General features: G+C 46.4%; 1 protein-coding gene across 1 annotated transcript; it reads left to right on the top strand.

Moving 5' to 3' along the window:
• The first annotated feature begins 2,320 nt into the window (after positions 1–2,320).
• Positions 2,321–9,433, top strand: LOC129339957 (vomeronasal type-2 receptor 26-like). Its single transcript, XM_054994519.1, has 3 exons — positions 2,321–2,332; positions 8,122–8,248; positions 8,523–9,433. Exons 1-3 carry the CDS (start codon positions 2,321–2,323, stop codon positions 9,431–9,433), a joined length of 1,050 nt encoding a protein of 349 aa, XP_054850494.1.
• Positions 9,434–20,898: the final 11,465 nt, after the last annotated feature.

Below are 20,898 nucleotides of genomic sequence, written 5' to 3'. Positions count from 1 at the left end.
CATTTGCACCAAAGCCAAAGTAACCGCGGTTTCGTTCAAAGATATCAACCTGTCTGGAGAAACTCTGAATAAAGGAAAGCAGACCAAACATGGAGAGGAGGGTAGTACCTTCTGACGGGTTTTTGCTAGCGGATATCCAATTCCCGTTTCGTACTTTTACTTCCTCACAGGCATAATTTTTATGAATGGTGGTCACCGACAGTACTCAAATACATCACTCAGTCGGTTTAGGCAGACAAAAAATAACACTTTACATGTTGCATTTTGATAAAAAATTCATAAAAATGGTTCTGAAAAATATAATAATAGTTTGGTATTGTAGTATTCTGGAGTATTCTGTGGGTTTAGTGGGTAAAGGTAATGGCTATTAAACACATTGAACTCTAATTTACAAACGAGATAATTCTGTAGCTTCTTTTTCTCTCATTTCTTCTGTCAACTGAAAGTGATGAATAGACTTGGTGTCAGATTGGTTTTTGATGGCAAGGTCTGTTTGACCCCGATGAAGCAAGCTCCTCGGAAACAAGTGTCTTGAGGACTGGTTCCTTGTTGGGTCCACAGCCCTTGGAAGCTTGCCATCTACAAAAGAAAACATAAAGATTTCCATTAATTTTGAACCATTGAGGACTTTACTGTCTTTCTGGTTACCTTGTAGGATTATCCAGACTTACTTGCACCGATGTCATAGCAAATGTTGTGAATGTATTACTATAATTACTAAAATCAAAAAGAGTCCAGTAGCACCTTTAAGATTAACCAACTTTATTGTAGCATAAGCTTTCGAGAATCACAGTTCTCTTCATCAGCTTCATGGAGGGCAAGAAGAAACTGGTCAGATATATAGGTGGAGAGGGGAGGGTGGAGTAGATGCAAACAGTAGCTTCTGATAACCATTTTGGTTATCTTATTATCAGAAGTAACTGACTTCCTTAACAGAAGCAAACTGTTCTCCATATCAGTTTCCTACCTCCATGGGGTAGTATCAATAATATAAATTCACATCTGAAAAACAAGAGAGAAATTCACTTCACTCATAGCCCCATCCCCCACTAGTTATTTCTCACTAGTTATTTCTCATCCATCCATCCAACCTCAAGACATTTTCCAACTGCTGACTTAAACTGTGTGAGGAAACAGAAATAGCAGAGTTTCCTGTATATGGTTAATCTTAGATTCCCTGAGCAAAGGGGGTGCCAATTTCACATCACACTGAATTGCATTAAGATCTTCATAAAAGATAGATGGCTGGGACAGTACCACTGGAGATCCAGACGTTATCTGTGATAGATATCATCAGATAGGTGGAGAGAGAGTGATCTAAGTGCTGAGTTAATATATACAACTTAGACAGAATGACAGGAGTAGACATATATTTATGGATTAATGTATATACATGGACAGGGAGAAAAACACAATTATGTTCAGGAGGCATGTGCATTATGAGTTTGGGATGGAGAAAAAAGATTTCTCACGAGCATCTTCTTAAATTCTTTTTCTATAGCTAGCTGATTTTTAAAATCGCAGCATGATGGATCTACATCTAGGTAGCTTTCTAAAATCATGAAATGAGGAGATTGGAAAGCATTTTTGGGTGTGCTTGGAGAACATGAGTTAATTTTTTCAGATAGTGAGGTAAGGTGATACTGTTGCCTTATTATGGCATATATAATCCTCTCTTATTTCCTGTGAAAGCTGAATGGTTGATTCCTCGCTATCTTCTGCAAAGTATACCAGGTATGAAGTACATGTTGGCAAATCCTGTGTTTCGATACTCATGTTGTATTATTGTATTTACTCCATCCATACTTCTATTGTCATATTTGTTTTCAAGTCCCAGTGGCTATATTATACTTGCTCAACCATTAAACTGGGGTGATCAACTGCCAAAGGATGTGCTTTGCATTCTGGTTATATTGGCTGTAAGTAACTTTCTCTAGCATTACCATTTTGTTGATGTTTTGTCTTCTCTGTTGTTTTTACCTGCCTGTGATTTTTACTTTGCATTTACTACACATCATACATCTCTGTAGAAACTATAGTACAAATTATAGTACAACCTCAGTGAAGCAATACTGGACTGAATATTGGACCAGTTAGTCCTGAATTTTAATAACATTCACTAAGTGAACCTGCACAAATCTTCATTTTCATCCTAACTGGCCTCAAGTGATTGTCTTGAGGATGAAATGGAATGTCCTTATATATGCAGTTCCCTTGGAGGAAAGGAAAGGGATCAAATGAAATCAATCTTTATAACAATAGTACATGGTTATTGACATCATATATCATCTGCCTGCCATACCCCATAGCATCTCGAGTGATGGAGTGTATGGTGAACATTGATAGCCATCTTGGGTACCCTGGTTTTAACTTGATAATGTGACTTTTATGACTATGTATTGTATTGTAAATTGTTTCACTGTTATTATATTGTTGTAACCAGCCCTGAGCCTGCTTGTGGGGATGGCTGGTAAAAATAAATGAAATTAAATTTCGTAGTGTTAACTTTCTCCCAAACAGTGTGGCATTCTTTGTTTTCTGAGTTTCCACAATGGTACAAGCCCAGACAAAAACCATGGCTCTGGTTCATAGTCTATAACAAGTAGAGTGTTCTTGATAACTCTAGTCAGACCTGATTGATTTAGATATAGAATTGCTCTTAAGAAACCATAGCCATATAGTTAGCTTTCCTATATCAGACCATTTATTTCCCTATAAAAGATATACTTCTTAACTTTCAGCACCATCTTGGATCTGTTAAACTGTGAGAATCCTCTAGATCCTGACTAGGTTAACTGGGAACAATCCCTCTTGTTTCAATGGGGCTTACTTTCAATAAATGGGTTTACATAACTGTGCACATAGATCCAGAACATAGTCTGTAGTAGCAAAATAGTAAAGAGTCCAGTAGCACCTTTAAGACTAACCAACTTTATTGAGGCATAAGCTTTCGAGAACCACAGCTCTCTTGGTCAGATGCATCTGACCAAGAGAACTGTGGTTCTCGAAAGCTTGTGCAACAATAAAGTTGGTTAGTTTTAAAGGTATTACATAACTGTGAACATAGCTGTGAACGTTTTCCAGTCACTGGTTTCCAGAAACTGTCCAGATACTGATTCCTCCTCCCGAAGAGTCTTCCAGAATGCTTGTAAGGCCAGGATACTTGAATGGGTTTCTCCCTGATTTTGAGAAATTGGATTTGAATGGTACAGTTTATTTGTTAGCACATGTATTATTTATGATATATTTTTGTGTCCCTCTGTAGGGCGAAGCTGCTCAGGGTGGTTTTGGTCTTACTGTGGACTTTGTATCCAGTTTCACGAAGTGGCCTTTTATGTATTATGGATTGATATTTTGTTACATTGATTTTTTTTCTCTTTTTCCTTCTTTTCAATTTAAAAGAAAAATTATTACTGCAATCACAATGAACCAGGAGGGTGAAAAGAGTAAAAGGGGGAAAAAACCCAACCCATCATATTAGACTGCATGCACAATATAATAATAATAAAGAAATAGATGCAATCTACTACTATCTATATTTCAGGTCAAACCAACACTATCATGTTTTCACATTGTTCTATATGGGTTAGGAATAGAGGTGTGCACCAGAAAAAAATCTGAGTTTCCCACTTCGGGTTTACCTGAAGCAGAAAAATGATCTGGAATAACTAGAATCCCACAGCGGCAAGCCGCTTCAGGATTCAGGTATTTAAATTGCTTTGGTATGCTCCATAAAGCTTTGGAGCACACCGAAGTAAGGGGAAAGCTTTGTCCTACTGTCCCTGTAAAGATTCGGGAAATCTCAAAACTTTACAGATCAGGTCCGATTTGGGTACCTATTCCCTCCAGTACCAGAAACAGTTTGCCTCTTTCTGTCAGTCGCTAGAGATCACAAGCAGGAAGATGCTCTTTCATTCATCTTACTTGTGAGCTTCCCAGAGGCAGCTGGCCAGCCCACTTTGTGAACATAGTGCTAGACTAGATGAGGCCTTAGTTTGATCCAGCATGGCTCTTTCTATGTTCCTTTGTTCACAGTTCTTCAAGGTGTTTTACAACATTATCACTGAAAAGAGAGCAAGTTCCCAGATCCAGGTTCTAAATAGGGTGGCATCAAAAGTTCTTGAGGTCATACATTTTTGTTACTTAGACTGATTAACAATGGGATCTGGGTTTTATTAGAGGTACTCCTTCATACCCAAGCAAATGAATAACCCGGAAAAGAACCGCTATTGTTTGGGGATAATAGAAATGAACAGGAATAATAATGAATGAAGCACTCACTCTATTCCTCCCTGTCCACTCCTTTTCTCCCTTGCCTTTGTTCTTGTTGTGCTTCAGGCAACTGATACAGCTTCTATGACTCCATTACATTTGTAGTGGGCAGCCAGGGACCGTGAAAAAAGGCCCCGTCCACACTGCTTCCTCAAGCACATCAGGCACCGTTCATGTAGAATCTTCAGGAGATCTTCAGCAGCAGCAACAACAACATTTGATTTATATAACACCCTTCAAGACAACTGAATGCCCACTCAGAACGATTTACAAAGTGTGTTATTATTATCCTCACAACAATCACCCTGTTAAGTGGGTGGGGCTGAGACAGTGCCAAGAAGCTGTGACTGACCCAAGGTCACCCAGCTGGCTTCTATGTCCGCTACTACACAATGCCCAGTAGTCCATTAGCGATACTGTTAAAGCTTAAATGTAGGTTGTAATTAGAGATGGGCACAAACCCCCAAAAATGAACCATGAGGTTCGTGGTTTGTGGGTTTTTACAAACCAGGAACCATGAACTGGCATGGAACTGGGGCCAATTATGAACCAGTTTGTGGTTCATGGTTCGTGGGGTTTAAATGCCCCTTTCCAGCCACTTAGAAGCAGCAGGGTAAGGGGCAGGGCTTTTTTTCTGGGAAAAGAGGTGGTGGAACTCGGTGGGTTGCCCTTGGAGAAAATGGTCACATGGCTGGTGGCCCCACCCCCTGATCTCCAGACAGAGGGGAGTTTAGATTGCGCTCTGTGCCGCTGAGCAGTGTGGAGGGCAATCTAAATTCCCCTTTGTCTGGAGATCAGGGGGCGGGGCCACCAGCCATGTGACCATTTTCAAGAGGTTCCGGAACTCCATTCCACCACATTCCAGCTGAAAAAAAAGCCCTGGTAAGGGGCATTTAAGAGTTTAAAGGGCCCTTTCCTGCCTTACAAGTGGCAGCACCTTTAAACACCCAAGCCCAGAGAGTCAAACGGGGCAGGGGGAAGTCAGCTAGCCCCATCCTCCAGTGGGAGACTAAGAGCTCTGACGGGGAGTAAGGAGTCTGGACAGCCAGGAGGGGACCAGGGCAGAGGGAGAAGGCACAAGAAATAGTGCCAGCCATCAGCAGGCAGATCGAACCTGCAGCCTACAATAAAAGTTCAGCTGCAAAAAGAGTTGCAGTTTCATGCTGGCTGTAGATAAAGACTTTTATCACCCAGGAAAGATGTCCATAAATCTCCATCTGAAGACTCCAACATGCAATTACCCTTTTTGTTCCTTTTCTCTCTATCAACCAGCTCCATCCATTTCTTCGAGGCATTTCGTTTAATGACTCAGCAGGTGAAACAGTGTCTTTTAACAATAATATGGAAATGGAGGCTGGATTTGACATCACGACCCTGATCATATTCGCAAACAAGTCCATCCATAGGGTGAAAGTTGGAAGGCTCGATCCCAATGAACAAGAACTGATCAATTCATGACGATTTAATTCTATCGCATAGTGGTTTTAACCAGGTCTGAATTCTATGGTGTTTTCAAGGTCTACTTTGATTACTAAATACACTTTTTGGGAGAAGGAATTTTGATGTTCTCCATAACAACACTGTGTTGAAGGAGGTTTGACAGTTATATGTCAATGCTACATTTCACCCTCCCATAAAAACCTAAACAGTGATGTAACAATAATTTTGCTAGAATCTCTTATTCCTAACATTATTTGTGTGTGTATTCTCATATTCCGGTAGTAAAGTTGCCCTGATCTCTGAATATTTAAATCTGGAGATTGGAGCCATGAATGGGCAGGACAGATGTTCATACATACTTGAAAAATGTTCCACATTGCAGACAAGTGGGGGGAGGGGTAAATAACCAAAAAGGCATTAACCACATCCCTTGGTGGAAATGCTAATCAACCATAATGGTTTGGCCAGTATTCCAAGCTTGGTTTCTGTTAGGAAAAAGCATGGGGGGGGCAGGGACCTTTCCAGGGGTGTTTTGACCTTTGAAGGAGGACTCATTGGGGCCAGGCCCAGAAGCACGCACCAGGGGACTTGATAACATATGGTTTGCATGACTCATCCAGAACTAGCTGCTTCAAATTCTTCAACAGCAGGGCAGTGTAGTGGTTAGAGTTTCAGGGTAGGATCAGGATACCAGGTTTGAATCTCCACTCTACTGTGGTAGCTCACTAGATGACTTGGATCCAGTCACATGCTTTCTGTCTAATGCTTTCTCTCGGGCAGTATATAAATAAAGTAAATTGGGAAATATAGATGAAGATGGAGACAGAGAAAAGGTATGTTGTTTAGTAGGTTTGAAGGAGAGAAGGAATTGGGGAAAGGTGAGCATATGGGGCTACCAGGAGAAGGGAAAGAAGAAATAGTATGAGGAAGAGGATACAGGAGAAAGTGATGTACTCCCAGCAAGTTCTTGCAGGTTCCTGGGCCCAGAGCAACTGGCACAAAGCAGCTGGATCATAGGAGAAAGGCTGACAGGGCAGGAGGAGCTGAAGACAGTGAAGCACATAAAGGTGTGCGGGAAGGAGAGAAGGAAGCAAGAAAGGGCATGATGGGGGAGAGAGAAATGAGATGCCCCCAGAAAGATGCCCCCAGAAAGTCCTTGAGGGTCCCCCAACTTTTAGTTGTATATTTTCCACATATGGAATTCACATTCCATAATTTCATTAACATTTATGGGGTTTCTGAGAAAGCTGGATAGCATTTATCCGGTGGGGCAAGAAGCTAGAATTAGTGGCCAGTGTCTTTTCTTTCATCTCCAAACGTTCCTTAGCCAAAATTAGACTTTGGTTGTTTCCACACGTCCTGGCATAGGACTAAACAAATGCAACGAGGGCATCTTCCTGGCACAATTTCTGACGTCACCGTGCCATGAAAACGAGATTGTGATGTGATGAGTCAGAAATTGCATCAGGAAGGCAACCTTGTCTCATTTGTTTAGCGCTATGCCAGGACATGTGGAAATGACCTTTAAAAGGCATTAGCAGCACAGATCAGGAAAATACCACCAAATTGTTGCAGGCTTCATGATCTATATTTCCTCATGGTAATGGTTCACTTGTTTGATTGTTGTGGATTTTCTGGGTTGTATAGCCGTGGTTTTGGCGTTGGATCTTGGCATTGTAGTTCCTGATGTTTTGTTTTGTTAGTCTGGTGTTGGATGCATTGTCCAGTATTTTAGTGTCCTGGAATAAGATACTGTGTGTGTACTCTTTGAGCATCCAGACAAGAATAAAAGAACATGAAAGACACTGCAGACTTGGCCAACCTGAAAAATCAGCACATCCAACTACTTTGTCAGATTGCACAGGGAAGCCATTGAAATTCATAAGCATAAACACAATTTCAACAGGAAAGAAGAGAGTTTAAGAATGAATAGGGCATGGTTTCCAGTCCTGAGAAACACCAGACTAACAAAATACTCTACATCTTGCAATTGCTCTGCAGATAAGATTAGCATATCAACCACCAATCCATATGCAAAAGAACCTCCTCAGGATACAGTGAAGCTTCCCCTCATTAGCATTCCACACCCTGGGGAACTCTTACAGGATGACTCAGCCCAAACCCACCTTTCTGAGTAGATATAAATTACCTGCAAACATTTTTTCTCCACACATTGACACTGAGAGATCTCTGTCTTTCAGTGCTACACCTCTGAAGATGCCAGTCACAGCTGCTGGCAAAACGTCAGAAACTACAGTGCCAAGACCACATCCATAGAACCTGGAAAATCCACAACAACCATCGTTATCCGGCTGTGAAAGCCTTCGACAATATATGTTCGCTGGTTTATTTTTTGGTCAGCAGATAAATAGCATAATACTTTTTTTTTCTCTACATGTCCACAGATAGGTTCGTCCTCTTTCTCTGTGCAATGACCACTGCCACACGGGTGAGCACAAGAAAAAGAAGGAAGGGAAGAAATTTTGCTGTTATGATTGTGTTCCATGCCCAGAAGAGAAGATTTCGAGTGTGAAGGGTAGGTTGTTGTATGCAGCACTTCTGAGGGGGTGCAAATGGCGAAAAAAAAAAAAAGACTCAATGCAATCAACATGCATGAGTGACATGAAAGATAATAATCATATCCATAGATTCCTTAATGCTAAACTGGAAGATCTAAAATTCTAAAAGTGCCATGATTCTTTTGAGCTAGTCAGTGAGAGAATCTTGCATGTTGGCTCTCCACATAACTCATTTCCAAGACTGGTTTCAGAGTTGAGTTTTCTGTCTTGTGTTTCTTTCTTTCTTTGCAGATGTGGAGGACTGTATCGAATGCCCGGAGGATCAATACGCAAGCAAGGACAATGATCAATGTGTTCCCAAGACAATAAGCTTCCTTTCTTATGAAGATCCTTTAGGAATCAGTTTGGCTTCCATTGCAATTTCTAGTTCCCTGATCACAGCCTTGGTCCTAGGAACTTTCATTAAGCACAGAGATACCCCCATCATCAAAGCCAACAACGAGGATATCACTTACACTCTTCTCATTGCTCTCCTTCTCTGCTTCCTCTGTCCTTTGCTGTTTCTTGGAGAACCAAGGAAGGTGACCTGCTTCCTCCAGCAATCTGCTTTCGGCATCCTCTTCACAGTGGCCGTTTCTTGTGTGCTGGCCAAAACCGTCACTGTGGTTGCAGCTTTCATGGCCACCAAACCAGGGTCCAGAATAAGGAAGTGGTTGGGGAAAAGACTGACCAACTCCATTCTTCTGTCCTGTTCCTTTACTCAATCAAGTATTTGTATAATTTGGCTAGGAATGTCTCCCCCATTCCCAGAATTTGACATGCAATCATTGACTCAAGAGATCATTTTAGGATGCAATGAAGGGTCTGTCGTCATGTTCTATATTGTCCTAGGCTACATGGGACTTCTATCAATCATAAGTTTGACTGTAGCTTTCTTTGCCCGGAAACTGCCGGACAGTTTCAATGAAGCCAAGTTCATCTCCTTCAGTATGTTGATCTTTTGCAGTGTTTGGGTGTCTTTTGTTCCAACCTATCTGAGCACCAAAGGGAAATACATGGTGGTTGTGGAAATCTTCTCTATCTTAGCCTCCAGTGCTGGGCTTTTGGCTTGTATCTTTTTGCCTAAATGCTATGTGATTATATTGAGACCAGAGTTGAATAAAAGGGAGCAACTAATCAGGAGAAACAAATATCTATCTTAGTCTAAGTAGATCTTTACTGTTTTCAATGTAAGTGATAGCAACTAGATATTTCCTACTGTTGTTCTTGACTTAGCCATGGTGCAGTTATCTCCATCCTCCCCACCAATTAAATATTTCATCTATCTTATTCTAATTATGGCCTTGCTGGTTTCTGAGGGCCAAGCTACACATGACGAATGACACTTGAACGGCAAGTGGATTGAGTGGAGGGCAAGTGAACAGGGAGAAATACACTTGCCGTTCAAGTGTCATTGGTCATGTGTAGCTTCGCCCTGAGTAACTGATAACAGCTAGATAAGATATTTCCTGCTGCTGTGCTTGACTTACCTGTGATGCAATAGTCTCTGTCTTCCATACCTCTTATGATGCCTCTTTATCTAGTAGTCTTAAAATACTACTAGACCAAAAGACTACTAGACTTAAAAGACTACTAACCAAAGTGTCCCAATGCAGACTCACACTGGCAGCAGGCAAGGGAAAACTCCCATGTTGTCCGAGCAGGGCAGCACCAAGTTCTAAGGTTCAGGCACCAATTGGGCACACTCACAGTTTCAAGTCCAAAGGGGACTTCCAGAAACACATCCACAGGAACAGGCCAAGGTCAGGGACAAGAGAATCAGTTCAAAACACAGCAGCAAGGTCAGTAATAAGCAGACTCGTTGCTTCCACGCAGCCACTCCCTCTTCAGCTGCTTTTAACCCTCACAGTGCTCAGCTGCCTGTGCTACAGCAAGCACCTGCCGGCTGTCTCAGTCCTGCTCCTGCGAGCACTCATCATCACTAATGATGCTGGGCCAGTGCTGTGCTTCTAGCCTGGCACTGCGCCTTCTGGCTTGGAGGGCTCTTCTAGCCCTCCTCCGGCAGCACTCCCGAGGCTCTGGTGATGAAGGGGGAGAGCTGGCCTGAACCTGGCTTTCTGTAGCCATCCCAGGGCTTGGAAGCTGAGGAACCCATGTGCTGGGACCTGGCTGTGGATCAGTATCTGAGCCTTCAGGGCCTGCATCCTCCTGCAGTGCCTCTGCCACTGGCTGTGGATCTGGGTCAGGTTCACCAGCTGCCTCTTCCTCAGAAGAATCCTCTGAGTCTCTCTGTTCCGCTGGGCCAGGTTGGTCCATGACACAAAGATTAACCATAGCTTTTTGCCATGCTTAAAAAACATCTGGCTCTCATCCTCAGCATGTTTTTATTAGTCTCTGTGTTCCTATCCACCTGACTATATTCCAAGCAAGATAGATTGTGATGGCCAAGCTTCAGTCTTCCTGCCCCTAGCTTTTGTGTTCTACTATGTATGTTTGTCTTCTATTGATACCCTAGTTGGAAGAAAGAGGCAGACACAGGTTTTGGGTACTAAGGGCTACTTTATTAAAGCAACAACATAACCTTAACAGCGGCAACAAGGGGAGCTAACTAGCGGTACAGGTCAAGCCAGTGGTCACCATGGGACCTTCTCCTTGAACCTGCCTGGGCGAGACCCACTGCCCCGGGTGCGAGCCATCCAACGGAGATGGCTTGGGCCCGGCCGGCCAGGCGAACGGTTCCCCCCATAAAGCTCCAAACACCCCAAGCCGTACAGCCTGGGATAAGGACTTGTCTGGGAGGTCCCACCAGGCAGTCTGCCCTCGCAGCTGAGCCGTAGGGCCGCAGCCGCTCCTGACAGACCCCAATTCCCCACCAATGAGGATGTGCCAAGGGTACTCACCGGCCCGCTCTCAAATCCCAACTCTAACCTGCCACTAACCTAACAGGCTGCGGCACCGCCTGCCAATTACCACAACCACCACAACAGAACAAGGTAGGCGAAAAAACCCCTGTTGCCCATGCCAATTTGCAAAAGGGGGAAAAATTCCTACCTGGCCCCAAATGAGGCGACCGGCTAATCCTGTCCTGTTATAGGGTGCGGAGGGTGGGCCGAGCTCGAGGCACCGACTGAGGGGAAACGGGCGGAGCGCGCCTAAACGTGCAAGCTCCGCCCACCCCACGGGTCCTGGAAGGGGAGCTCTGCTCTCTCTCCTTCCAGGGCATCAAAAGAGGCACCCAGCCTTAACGGCTGTGCCGTGGCTGGGGGTTGCCGTCTTGATACCCTAGTCGGAAGAAAGAGGCAGACACAGGTTTTGGGTACTAAGGGCTACTTTATTAAAGCAACAACATAACCTTAACAGCGGCAACAAGGGGAGCTAACTAGCGGTACAGGTCAAGCCAGTGGTCACCATGGGACCTTCTCCTTGAACCTGCCTGGGCGAGACCCACTGCCCCGGGTGCGAGCCATCCAACGGAGATGGCTTGGGCCCGGCCGGCCAGGCGAATGGTTCCCCCCATAAAGCTCCAAACACCCCAAGCCGTACAGCCTGGGATAAGGACTTGTCTGGGAGGTCCCACCAGGCAGTCTGCCCTCGCAGCTGAGCCGTAGGGCTGCAGCCGCTCCTGACAGACCCCAATTCCCCACCAATGAGGATGTGCCAAGGGTACTCACCGGCCCGCTCTCAAATCCCAACTCTAACCTGCCACCGACGAGGTCAAGCCTCTGCTTAGGCCTCGACGCCCCAAATATGGCGTAATGCCTCCAGCAACCCCCGCCGCAAGTCGTCCAGAAATATGTTGTTGCCTTTAAAAGAAAGGTGAACTCCATCACCTCGGTAGAGGTCCGGCAGATTAGCCCTTATACAGGGGTGGGGCAAATAAACCCCCAACCCCTTCTCCAAAGCCTTGTGCAAAGCCTTATTGGCCTTATAATGTGCTCCCTCAATGGCCTTATGATCCAAGGCCTCCCGCCAAACCCTCCTGGGAATTATATCGGACCATATAATTAAGACACCAGGCCAGCACTTGCCTATCAACTGCAAGTCTGCCTGTGCCTGCAGTGACAGGGCCTTGCCCTTCACCAAACCCAAGTCATTCCCCCCCAGGTGAATGACGAGAATATGAGGTGGAGGGGCACACCTGCCTTCAAATAATAGTGGAAGCAGGCCAGGCCAACGCAGGCCTCGACGGCCCTGCCACTCCACTGTAGCCCACCGGCTCAGGCCAAGCTGGGACCCGAACGCCGTCCTCTTAGCTTGGTGGGCGGCCCAAAAGACGAAGCTGTGCCCGCAGATAAGGATAGAGCACCTTCCTCAACGCGCCACAGCACCTAAGAAAAGACAACAGTTAAAAGACTATAATGGCCCTGGTAGGGGGCGCACATATGACCTGTAAGCCGAAGACCTCCAACGGCCTACCCTCTGAATGGCTGGACCAGAATAACCCATTGCAGCGGCCGTCGAGGCTGCTCCAATCCGAAAAGAGTGCGTGCCAAACCTAAAACCGGCCAAACCAAGCTTGGCAAGAGCCCGCGCAGTAACTGCCCAGAACTGAAAACGAGTAAGTGGAGCCCCGTCCCTGTGAATGAACAACACCCCGGGCTCATCCCCTCGAGCCTCCAAATATGCTCTAAGCGCACGCACAGGACAAAGCTCCTTATCAGCACAGGAGCCCAGCTGCACCACCGAACCCTTCTGCAGCTGATCAGTCTTAGATCGCCTAATGGTGACTGCTACCATATCCCCTGTCAATTTAACATCTCGGGCCAACAAGGCCCGATTCGAGCAGTCCCGAGCTGACTGGACCACCAGCTCACTTACCCGCAGGGCCCCAAAGAAGGCAATAAGAGCCGCTGCATGGAAGAGCTTGGCCTCAAAGTCAGAACGACATACATCAGCCCACGTAGCTCCCAACCCCTTCAAAATGGCCGGGGACATAGGCTCCCTATCATCTACCGCAGCTCCCAGCTCCCGCACCCAACCTTCTAACATTTTGCGGACTCTAAAGTCCCCTGTAAAATCCTGCCAGCCACGAGCCTTGCTAACAAACGCCAAGGCTGCCAGCTGACCTCTGATTGTCCTAGGAGCACAACCCTTACCTCTACGATCAACACAGAATCGCAGTATGTGCTCAACCGGAATCGGCCACAATTGGGGCAGTCCAGCCCCGAGCCAAAAAGTGGCAAACTGCTGAACGGCACGGTCATAGGACCTCCGGGTGCTGGGGGCAATAGCTAGAGAAATGGCGCGCTGAACCTCACGTTCCCAAGGCGCCACAACTCCACTGGCATCCTGGAGGGCTGCGGATCGGCTTCGGGAGCAAGCTGGCGAAACCGTTCCATCTGTTGGCGAGACAAAGCGTCTGCCAGTCCATTGTTTACCCCTGGAACGTGTTTTGCCAAGAACAAAATGTTCAGTCGAAGGCACCGGAGCGTGAACAACCTAACCAATCTCATTACTCTAGGCGATCTGGAAGTGAGGGAGTTAATCACCTGTACCACAGCCAAATTATCGCACCAAAAGTGCACCGTGTGGTTGGCCAATTCCCTCCCCCACAGCCAGATCGCTACCAGAATCGGAAAAAATTCCAAAAAAGTAAGATCCCTATCCAAAACTCCATCATGCCAGTCCGCTGGCCATTCTTCAGCGCACCAGTGCCCCCGAAAATAAACCCCAAAGCCAGTCGCGCCAGAGGCATCGGAAGTGATCTGGAGTTCGGCCTCAAGCAATAGGTCCTCTCTCCAAAAGGCAACCCCATTAAATGAGTTAAGAAACGATTCCCAAACCTCCAAATCCTCCCTGATGCCCCTGGATATGCGCAACCTGTGATGTGGCAGCCTCAAGGAAGCCATGGCGTCACATAGACGCCTAAGAAATGCCCTCCCCGGGGCGACAGCCTTGCAGGCAAAATTAAGGTGCCCTACAACCTGCTGCAGTTCAAGAAGGGACACCTTATGCTTCTCCTTAAGGGAGGCCAAACGCTCCTGAAGGTCATGCATCTTCGCCTCAGGCAGCCTAAAGGTTTGCTGAACGGTATCAAGCTCAATCCCCAAATAGGTTAGCACCGTCGTGGGTCCCTCCGTTTTTTCCTCTGCAAGAGGAACACCCAGACGCTGAGCTAGCTCAGTAAAACCTGCCAGCAAGCGCGCACACTGACCCGTGCCAGCCCTCCCAACGAAAATAAAATCATCGAGATAATGACTGGTATCGCCACAGCCTGTCTGCTGACGCAATGCCCATTCAAGAAACGAGCTGAACCGTTCAAAGGCCGCACATGAGATAGAACAGCCCATAGGCAAAGCCCGATCCATGTAATACTGGCCCTCAAAAGCAAAACCCAGCAGCTCAAAATCATCTGGGTGCACGGGGAGAAGGCGAAACGCTGACTTTATGTCACATTTGGCCATCTCCGCCCCAACTCCACACCGTCTAACCACTCGCATAGCCTGGTCAAAAGACGTGTAGCGGACCGTGCACAGATGATCGGGGATGGCATCATTCACTGATGCCCCCTTTGGGTAAGAGAGGTGGTGTATCAGGCGATACTCGCCCGCAGCCTTCTTGGGCACCACCCCCAAAGGAGAAACACGCAGGCATGGCACAGGAGGGGCTAAAAACGGGCCCAGAACACGGCCTGCCGCACATTCCTTCGCTATCTTACTTCTAACCACTCCTTCCATGCCAACGACAGACCTGAGGTTCGTTGACATGAAGGAGGACCTTGGCCCCTGAAAAGGAATGCGGAACCCAAACTTAAACCCATTCAACAAGTAAACTGCATCGTCCCGCCGTGGGTAACCCAATAACAACTCACTGAGGATTCTCAGATTTATGGGGCTGGGACCCTTTTCCAGACGGAGGCTGGTTACCTCCCCAGGGGCGCCTACCTCCACCCCTTTTCTTGGATCTGGGACAGGCTGTAAAAGCATGGGGCCCTGCGCACATGGGGCATTCATGCTTATAAGGGCAAGACTTCCTGGCACAGACACCCTGTGAGGCAAACTCCCAGCAAAGCAGCCGTGTCTGAACCGACTGCCCCGCGGAGGCGCGGGTGCCAGAAGAAGTTGATGCCCTGTGCACCAAGTGCCCACTATCAGACCTATCCCCGAAGTTAGGCTTAGCAGGGGACATCACCTGCAACCACAATTGCTGGTGTATCTGGTCCCACGGTATAGCGGGGTTCATGGCAGCCCGCATCCGGAACTCCTCGTCGTACTGCAACCATGCAGCACCACTGAAGTCCGAATAGCCCTTGTAAATTATATCCATGTACTGGATAAGCGAGGCTGCCCTCCAAGGCTGTGCCCTAGCCAGGACACCTGCATATATAAGGAACCCCGGCAACCAGTTAAACCACGTCCTATCCACCCGTCTACGCTTTAACCTTTCCTTCTCCCTGTCATCTAAGTCCTCCTTGTCCTTCTTCTCCAGTTCCCTGAAGAGAAGGGTGAAGACGTCGATGTACTCCCCCTTTAATATTTTATCACGAGTGGACGGGGTCAAATGGTCCCCCAACGGTAAGGCGGTATCGCCAAAGGGTAAAGCTCTGAATGGCACAGACCCATAAGGGGTCTGAACATAAGGCTGACCCTGCCAGAAAAAACCAGGACCAGAGAACCAGCTAGGCTGCCCAGCCAGGCCCTGTGAAGAGGAAAGCATAAACTGCTGAGCATTGGGCACAGTTTGGGAAGCCGCAGGCATGGCAGCGCCACTTGTTTGCCAGCCGGGTGAACCCCACTGTGGCCATGCCCCCACCAGGAAGTGGGACGCAGCCGGACCTGACCCTGGCCTAACGTATGGCTCCAATGGTGACTGCGATCCAGCAGGTACAGCAGGCCAGTAACTACAAGAAGGGTAAGGCCCAGGGGCACTGCCGCCAGCAGATGAGGCCTGCCCACCCTGACCCCAAGGCCAGGCAGCTGTATGTTGTGTTAAGGTCGACTTACCATCTCCCATGGTGTTATCAACCGCGACAGCCACTGGCAGGGCCACCTGCGATCCAGCTTGGTCCTCAACCCCTGACTCTCCAGGAAGGTCAGGCTCACCAGACTCCACAGCTCTGTCGACGTCGTCCCCAGCCGGATTGGCAGCACCTTCAAGGGCAGACAAACGTTTAAGAACCTCTGCCTGAAAAGTTAAACGCGAAGATGCCCTAGTGGACCTAGGCCTCTTCGCACTCCCACCAGAAGGGGCGGAAACTCCCCGACTGCTCTCCAACGCTGCTATGCGCGCCAAGATCTCCTGCTGAGCATCATCAACACCCTCATCATCAGATGAGGATAACGCAGGTGGGGGAGCCCGCTTAGCGGGAGGCCGCTTTGCAGGCTGCTTCCCTTTAGAGGTACCCACTCCTTTCTTAGGTGGCATCTCTGAATTATTTATTTATATCACCTGTATCTGGGCAACAAGTAGCACCACCCTTCTAAATGATGTGACCCCACCGAAGGCTCGCACTACCCAGGTAACATTATAGAAGTAGTATAAATATTGCTCACTCCTGAAATCTAATTCAAATTATATAGAATGCCAATAGGGATGGCAAATTCTGGCAGCCAAAGGAAGAAACCCCCCAATTGGCCGCTTGCCCCAATCCCCAAGGCCCCTGTATTAGATATTGCCACCCAGAGGCAGCAGCCTCACAAAATGGCTGCCGCCAGAAATAGCCCACCCGGGGACAAAATGGCCACCGGGCTAGCAGAAGCCTCCTGCAAACCCTGCACAGGGAAAAGGGGGGGGGAAGAAAAACCCCGCTGAAAAGCGCGCCAAGCACCACCAGCGTGCAGAGAACTCCGCAGGGCAGGGAGAGGGGTTTAATGGGTCACCCAAGGCCCCCGCTCAAGACAGGCCACACTGGGCGGGCACGCAGCCACGAAGCCCGCACTCCCTGAAGGCTCCAACGAGCAGCGCCGCCGCTGTGAAGCCCGCCGCGCTACAAACCGGGCCGCCCAAGCGGCAAGCCGAGCACTGCGTGGAAGCGCCGCATGCCGCCCCGCTTGCCGCCGCACACGCTGCTGCCAATGCAGCAGATAACGCCGCTGCCGCTCGCCCCCCAGGCCTCGCAGCTCGGAGCTCTGCCGAGAGGCTCCTTCCTCTCCGAGCTCGAGGCACCGACTGAGGGGAAACGGGCGGAGCGCGCCTAAACGTGCAAGCTCCGCCCACCCCACGGGTCCTGGAAGGGGAGCTCTGCTCTCTCTCCTTCCAGGGCATCAAAAGAGGCACCCAGCCTTAACGGCTGTGCCGTGGCTGGGGGTTGCCGTCTTCTTTACTCTGTGTGTCCATGTCCTTTAGTATGTTGGTCTTCTGCAGTGTTTGGTTGTCTTTTGTTCCAACCTATCTGAGCACCAAAGGGAAATATATGGTGGTTGTGGAAATCTTTTCTATCTAGCCTCCAGTGCTGGGCTTTTGGCTTTTATCTTTTTGCCTAAATGCTATATGATTCTCCTGAGGCCAGAGTTGAATAAGAGGGAGCAACTAACCAGGAGAAACAATTATATATCTCATCTATATTATTCTAAGTCGATCTTTACTGTTTTCAATGTAACTGATAGCAAGTTAGCAATTAGACATTTCCATCCTCCCTACCTCTTAAGATGCCTCCTTATCTAGTGATCTTAGAAGACCATTCTGTTAGAAAAGGGGACTGGTGATATTTCTGGCTCAGACCTTCAAGATTACAAACAATAAAAAGGAGATAAGAACCATAGAGCTAGATAGATAGATAGCTTAGTAGGAGGTTCTAGCAGGAGAGCACAGCTATCGTATCCCCTTGACTGAAGAACGGTAAACTCCTTCTATCTGGGATTGTCGTCCTCTTCCACCGAGCGTGCAGCTTCAGGAGGGATGCACATGGAGCGGTGAAGGAGGAAGGGGACACCCGCCTAGCCAGCCAGATCAGCCGAATCAACGCTGGTGATCGATGGGGTGACAGATGTCACAGCCAGATCACCTTAGTATCAGTCTCCTTCCTGCCTCCTCTATTATCACTCACTTTCTCTGATTGGTAGAATGTAGTCCTAGGGAACTTCCTTCCTTTTTCTTTCTTCCCTTTTCCTGCCTGCACCAGGAGGAGCAGCATGTCATCTCCTCCTGGGACAAAATGAAGCAGATGGCCTGTTATCCATCTGAAGCCATCCTAGTTAGCTAGATTACTTAGTCACTCTCTCTCTTTCCGCTATACTTGTTAACGTACTTCTCTAAATAAATAAACCATTATTGGTTCTTTAACTCAAATGGGAGGATCTCTGTGTGCAATCTATAAGATGGTGTGGTAAATATTAGTTTAGGCCACGTTGCTGTACTGAACCTCAGGAGGAGCCCTTTCTTAATAAAGAAAGGAAGGGCTGTCTGACTGGTCCAGCCATCATTAACTAAACCCAACACATTCCACAATGACTAACCACAGCATTATGCCATGTTGAAGCAAGCAATCTCTTCCCTATACTTAGCACGTCTTTTATTAGTCTCTATGTTTCTATCCACCTTGCTATACAGAGGGTAATGGCCAAGCTTCTATCTTCCCACCTCTAACTTCTGTCTCCTACTTTGTATATTTGTCTTCTATTCTCTCGCTCTGTGTGTCCATGCGTAAGTGAGACAGAACACACGAGGGGAGATGGTTGTTGAATTGTTCCTCTGTTACGATGAATGGAATTCAGGATGCATCTTTTGCTCCTCTGACCCCTGACAGCTTCTATGTTTGGTTGAAGAAATCAATACATTCTGTTTCAAAAGGCTTCTTATTTGAAGTGGGGTGTGTGTGTAAATATCAGGGAAATATGCAGACTTGGTAGCATAAAGGATAAAAATCTTTTAAGTAGATTAATTAAATAAGCAGAAACTCCTCAGAACAACTACCTCTCTTACTTCAAGGTCTGAAATATTCAATGCATGTAGAGAACTAAAGGTAAAGGAGGGCAATATTCACGTGGAGAATATTGAAAAGTAAAGGAGGGCAATGTATGTAGAGAACTAAAGGTAAAGGAGGGAAATATTCAATGCATGTAGAGAACTAAAGGTAAAGGAGGGAAATAATTTCTCATTCATTTAAAACAAGATGGTTGGACTAGATGACCCTGGCGGTCCCTTCCAACCCTATGATTCTTGATTCTATGTCTGAATCATCTTTCCATGCAAAATGGAGTCTAGGTCTTCAGTGCCCATGTATTTTACTAAGGAGAACTATTAATACCCCTGAAAAGATTTTGCCCTCCCCTTTCTTCTTCATCAAATTATTCTCATTCTCCTGAAAAATTCCTCCTTTGGCAATTATATATGATAATCACAATTTCCGTCTGACACACAGTGATAACAACACAGATTTGCCATGTTCCAACAGATTCCTTATCCTGCAACAGATCAATATAACTACTTATGGTTTTAAAAAAAGGTTCAAGTGTTGTTGACACAATCACTGATCATATATTAAAATTCAGGCCCTTGATAAGATTGGGTCGAGGCAGTGGCTTTCTTCTCAGGAAGGATCCCGAAAGTCAACTGGAGTGAGTATAGAAATGTTGAGTAGAAATGTTTGAAATAGAGAGAGATACGTTCCTTTAGAACCTTTGAAAAACGGTGAACTCCTCTGAACTCTGTTGTGCTTATTTCTGAACAAGAATGCTTAGAGATTGCATAGCATAGAAACCAATGCTGTACCATGTTCACATTCAAGCACACATTTTCGGCTGCAACTTTCTTGTTCATGTTTGCGCATCATGGAAATCTGAAAAACAAGAAGAGATGACCAAAGAGACTTTGTTGACCAAATCTGGAAAACAAAACAAAGTTTGCTACCATGGTGTCACTCAGAGCTAATTATCTCACCCTGGAATTATCCAAATCAACATAATTATGTAACTGATCAAAGTTCTAGAGGTATCAGAAAGTGACGAAAAGAGCTAACAATAAGTATAATCAAAAACTTGTTTTTGAGAGTGAGTATAAATGATGTGGTATAGTCAGAAGCTTGAGAAATTGATTTCTCGTTTTTGGTGTTAAACAAACATCCTTGAAATTAGGGTATTGGAAGTATCAGTTGGAACCCTCGGCACTGCATATCAAACCCTGCTGAAGCTAAAAAGATGCTGATGCATACAAGATGCAATGCTAAGAACATTTTCTTTGGAGTGCACCCCACTGAATAAAATGGGACAAGATTCTGAGCGGGCCTGAGCAATCCATTCAAAAGACTCAGCTACCATCCTAGACGAGGGTGGGACTATCTATAGACACAAGGGCTGCTTTGAGAGGCCCACACTACTTCCAGATGTTGGGGCTAGTAGTGTTGCTGCTGCTTTTCCCTTGCATGGCATGCAAAGCGGATTCTTTGAAGTTGCTTTTAAATGTTGTTATTGTTGATGGAGGTGAGACGGCAGCATGGTAGAGCTCGATCTCGTTACAGCCAGTTCAAACCAGAATTGTGTTCTAAACCTCCAAAGAAAGAGACCCAATAAATTAATAAATGTTGTTGGACAGAAAAGAAATATGAGAAACAATTCAGAAACCATTAGCAATACATGTAAGAGTATCCTTTAGACCAGAATTGTGTTCTAAAGACTTGGGGTATTTTAGAATTCTTCTCTAAGAGAACTTTTCACTCTTTTTTAAAGAATGTTGACAAAGTTTTACCAGCACAACTTGGCTCTGGCATTTGCAATAGAGGAGATCAATGAGA

Source organism: Eublepharis macularius, chromosome 12 (genome assembly GCF_028583425.1).
Source record: "Eublepharis macularius isolate TG4126 chromosome 12, MPM_Emac_v1.0, whole genome shotgun sequence".
In the NCBI taxonomy this organism is placed as follows: domain Eukaryota; kingdom Metazoa; phylum Chordata; class Lepidosauria; order Squamata; family Eublepharidae; genus Eublepharis; species Eublepharis macularius.
This window is presented reverse-complemented; position numbering and strand designations above follow the sequence as displayed.

Coding starts and splice junctions, on each gene's coding strand:
- LOC129339957 (XM_054994519.1), top strand. Junction 8,249..8,522: donor GAAGATTTCGAGTGTGAAGG/GTAGGTTGTTGT, acceptor CTTTCTTTGCAG/ATGTGGAGGACTGTATCGAA.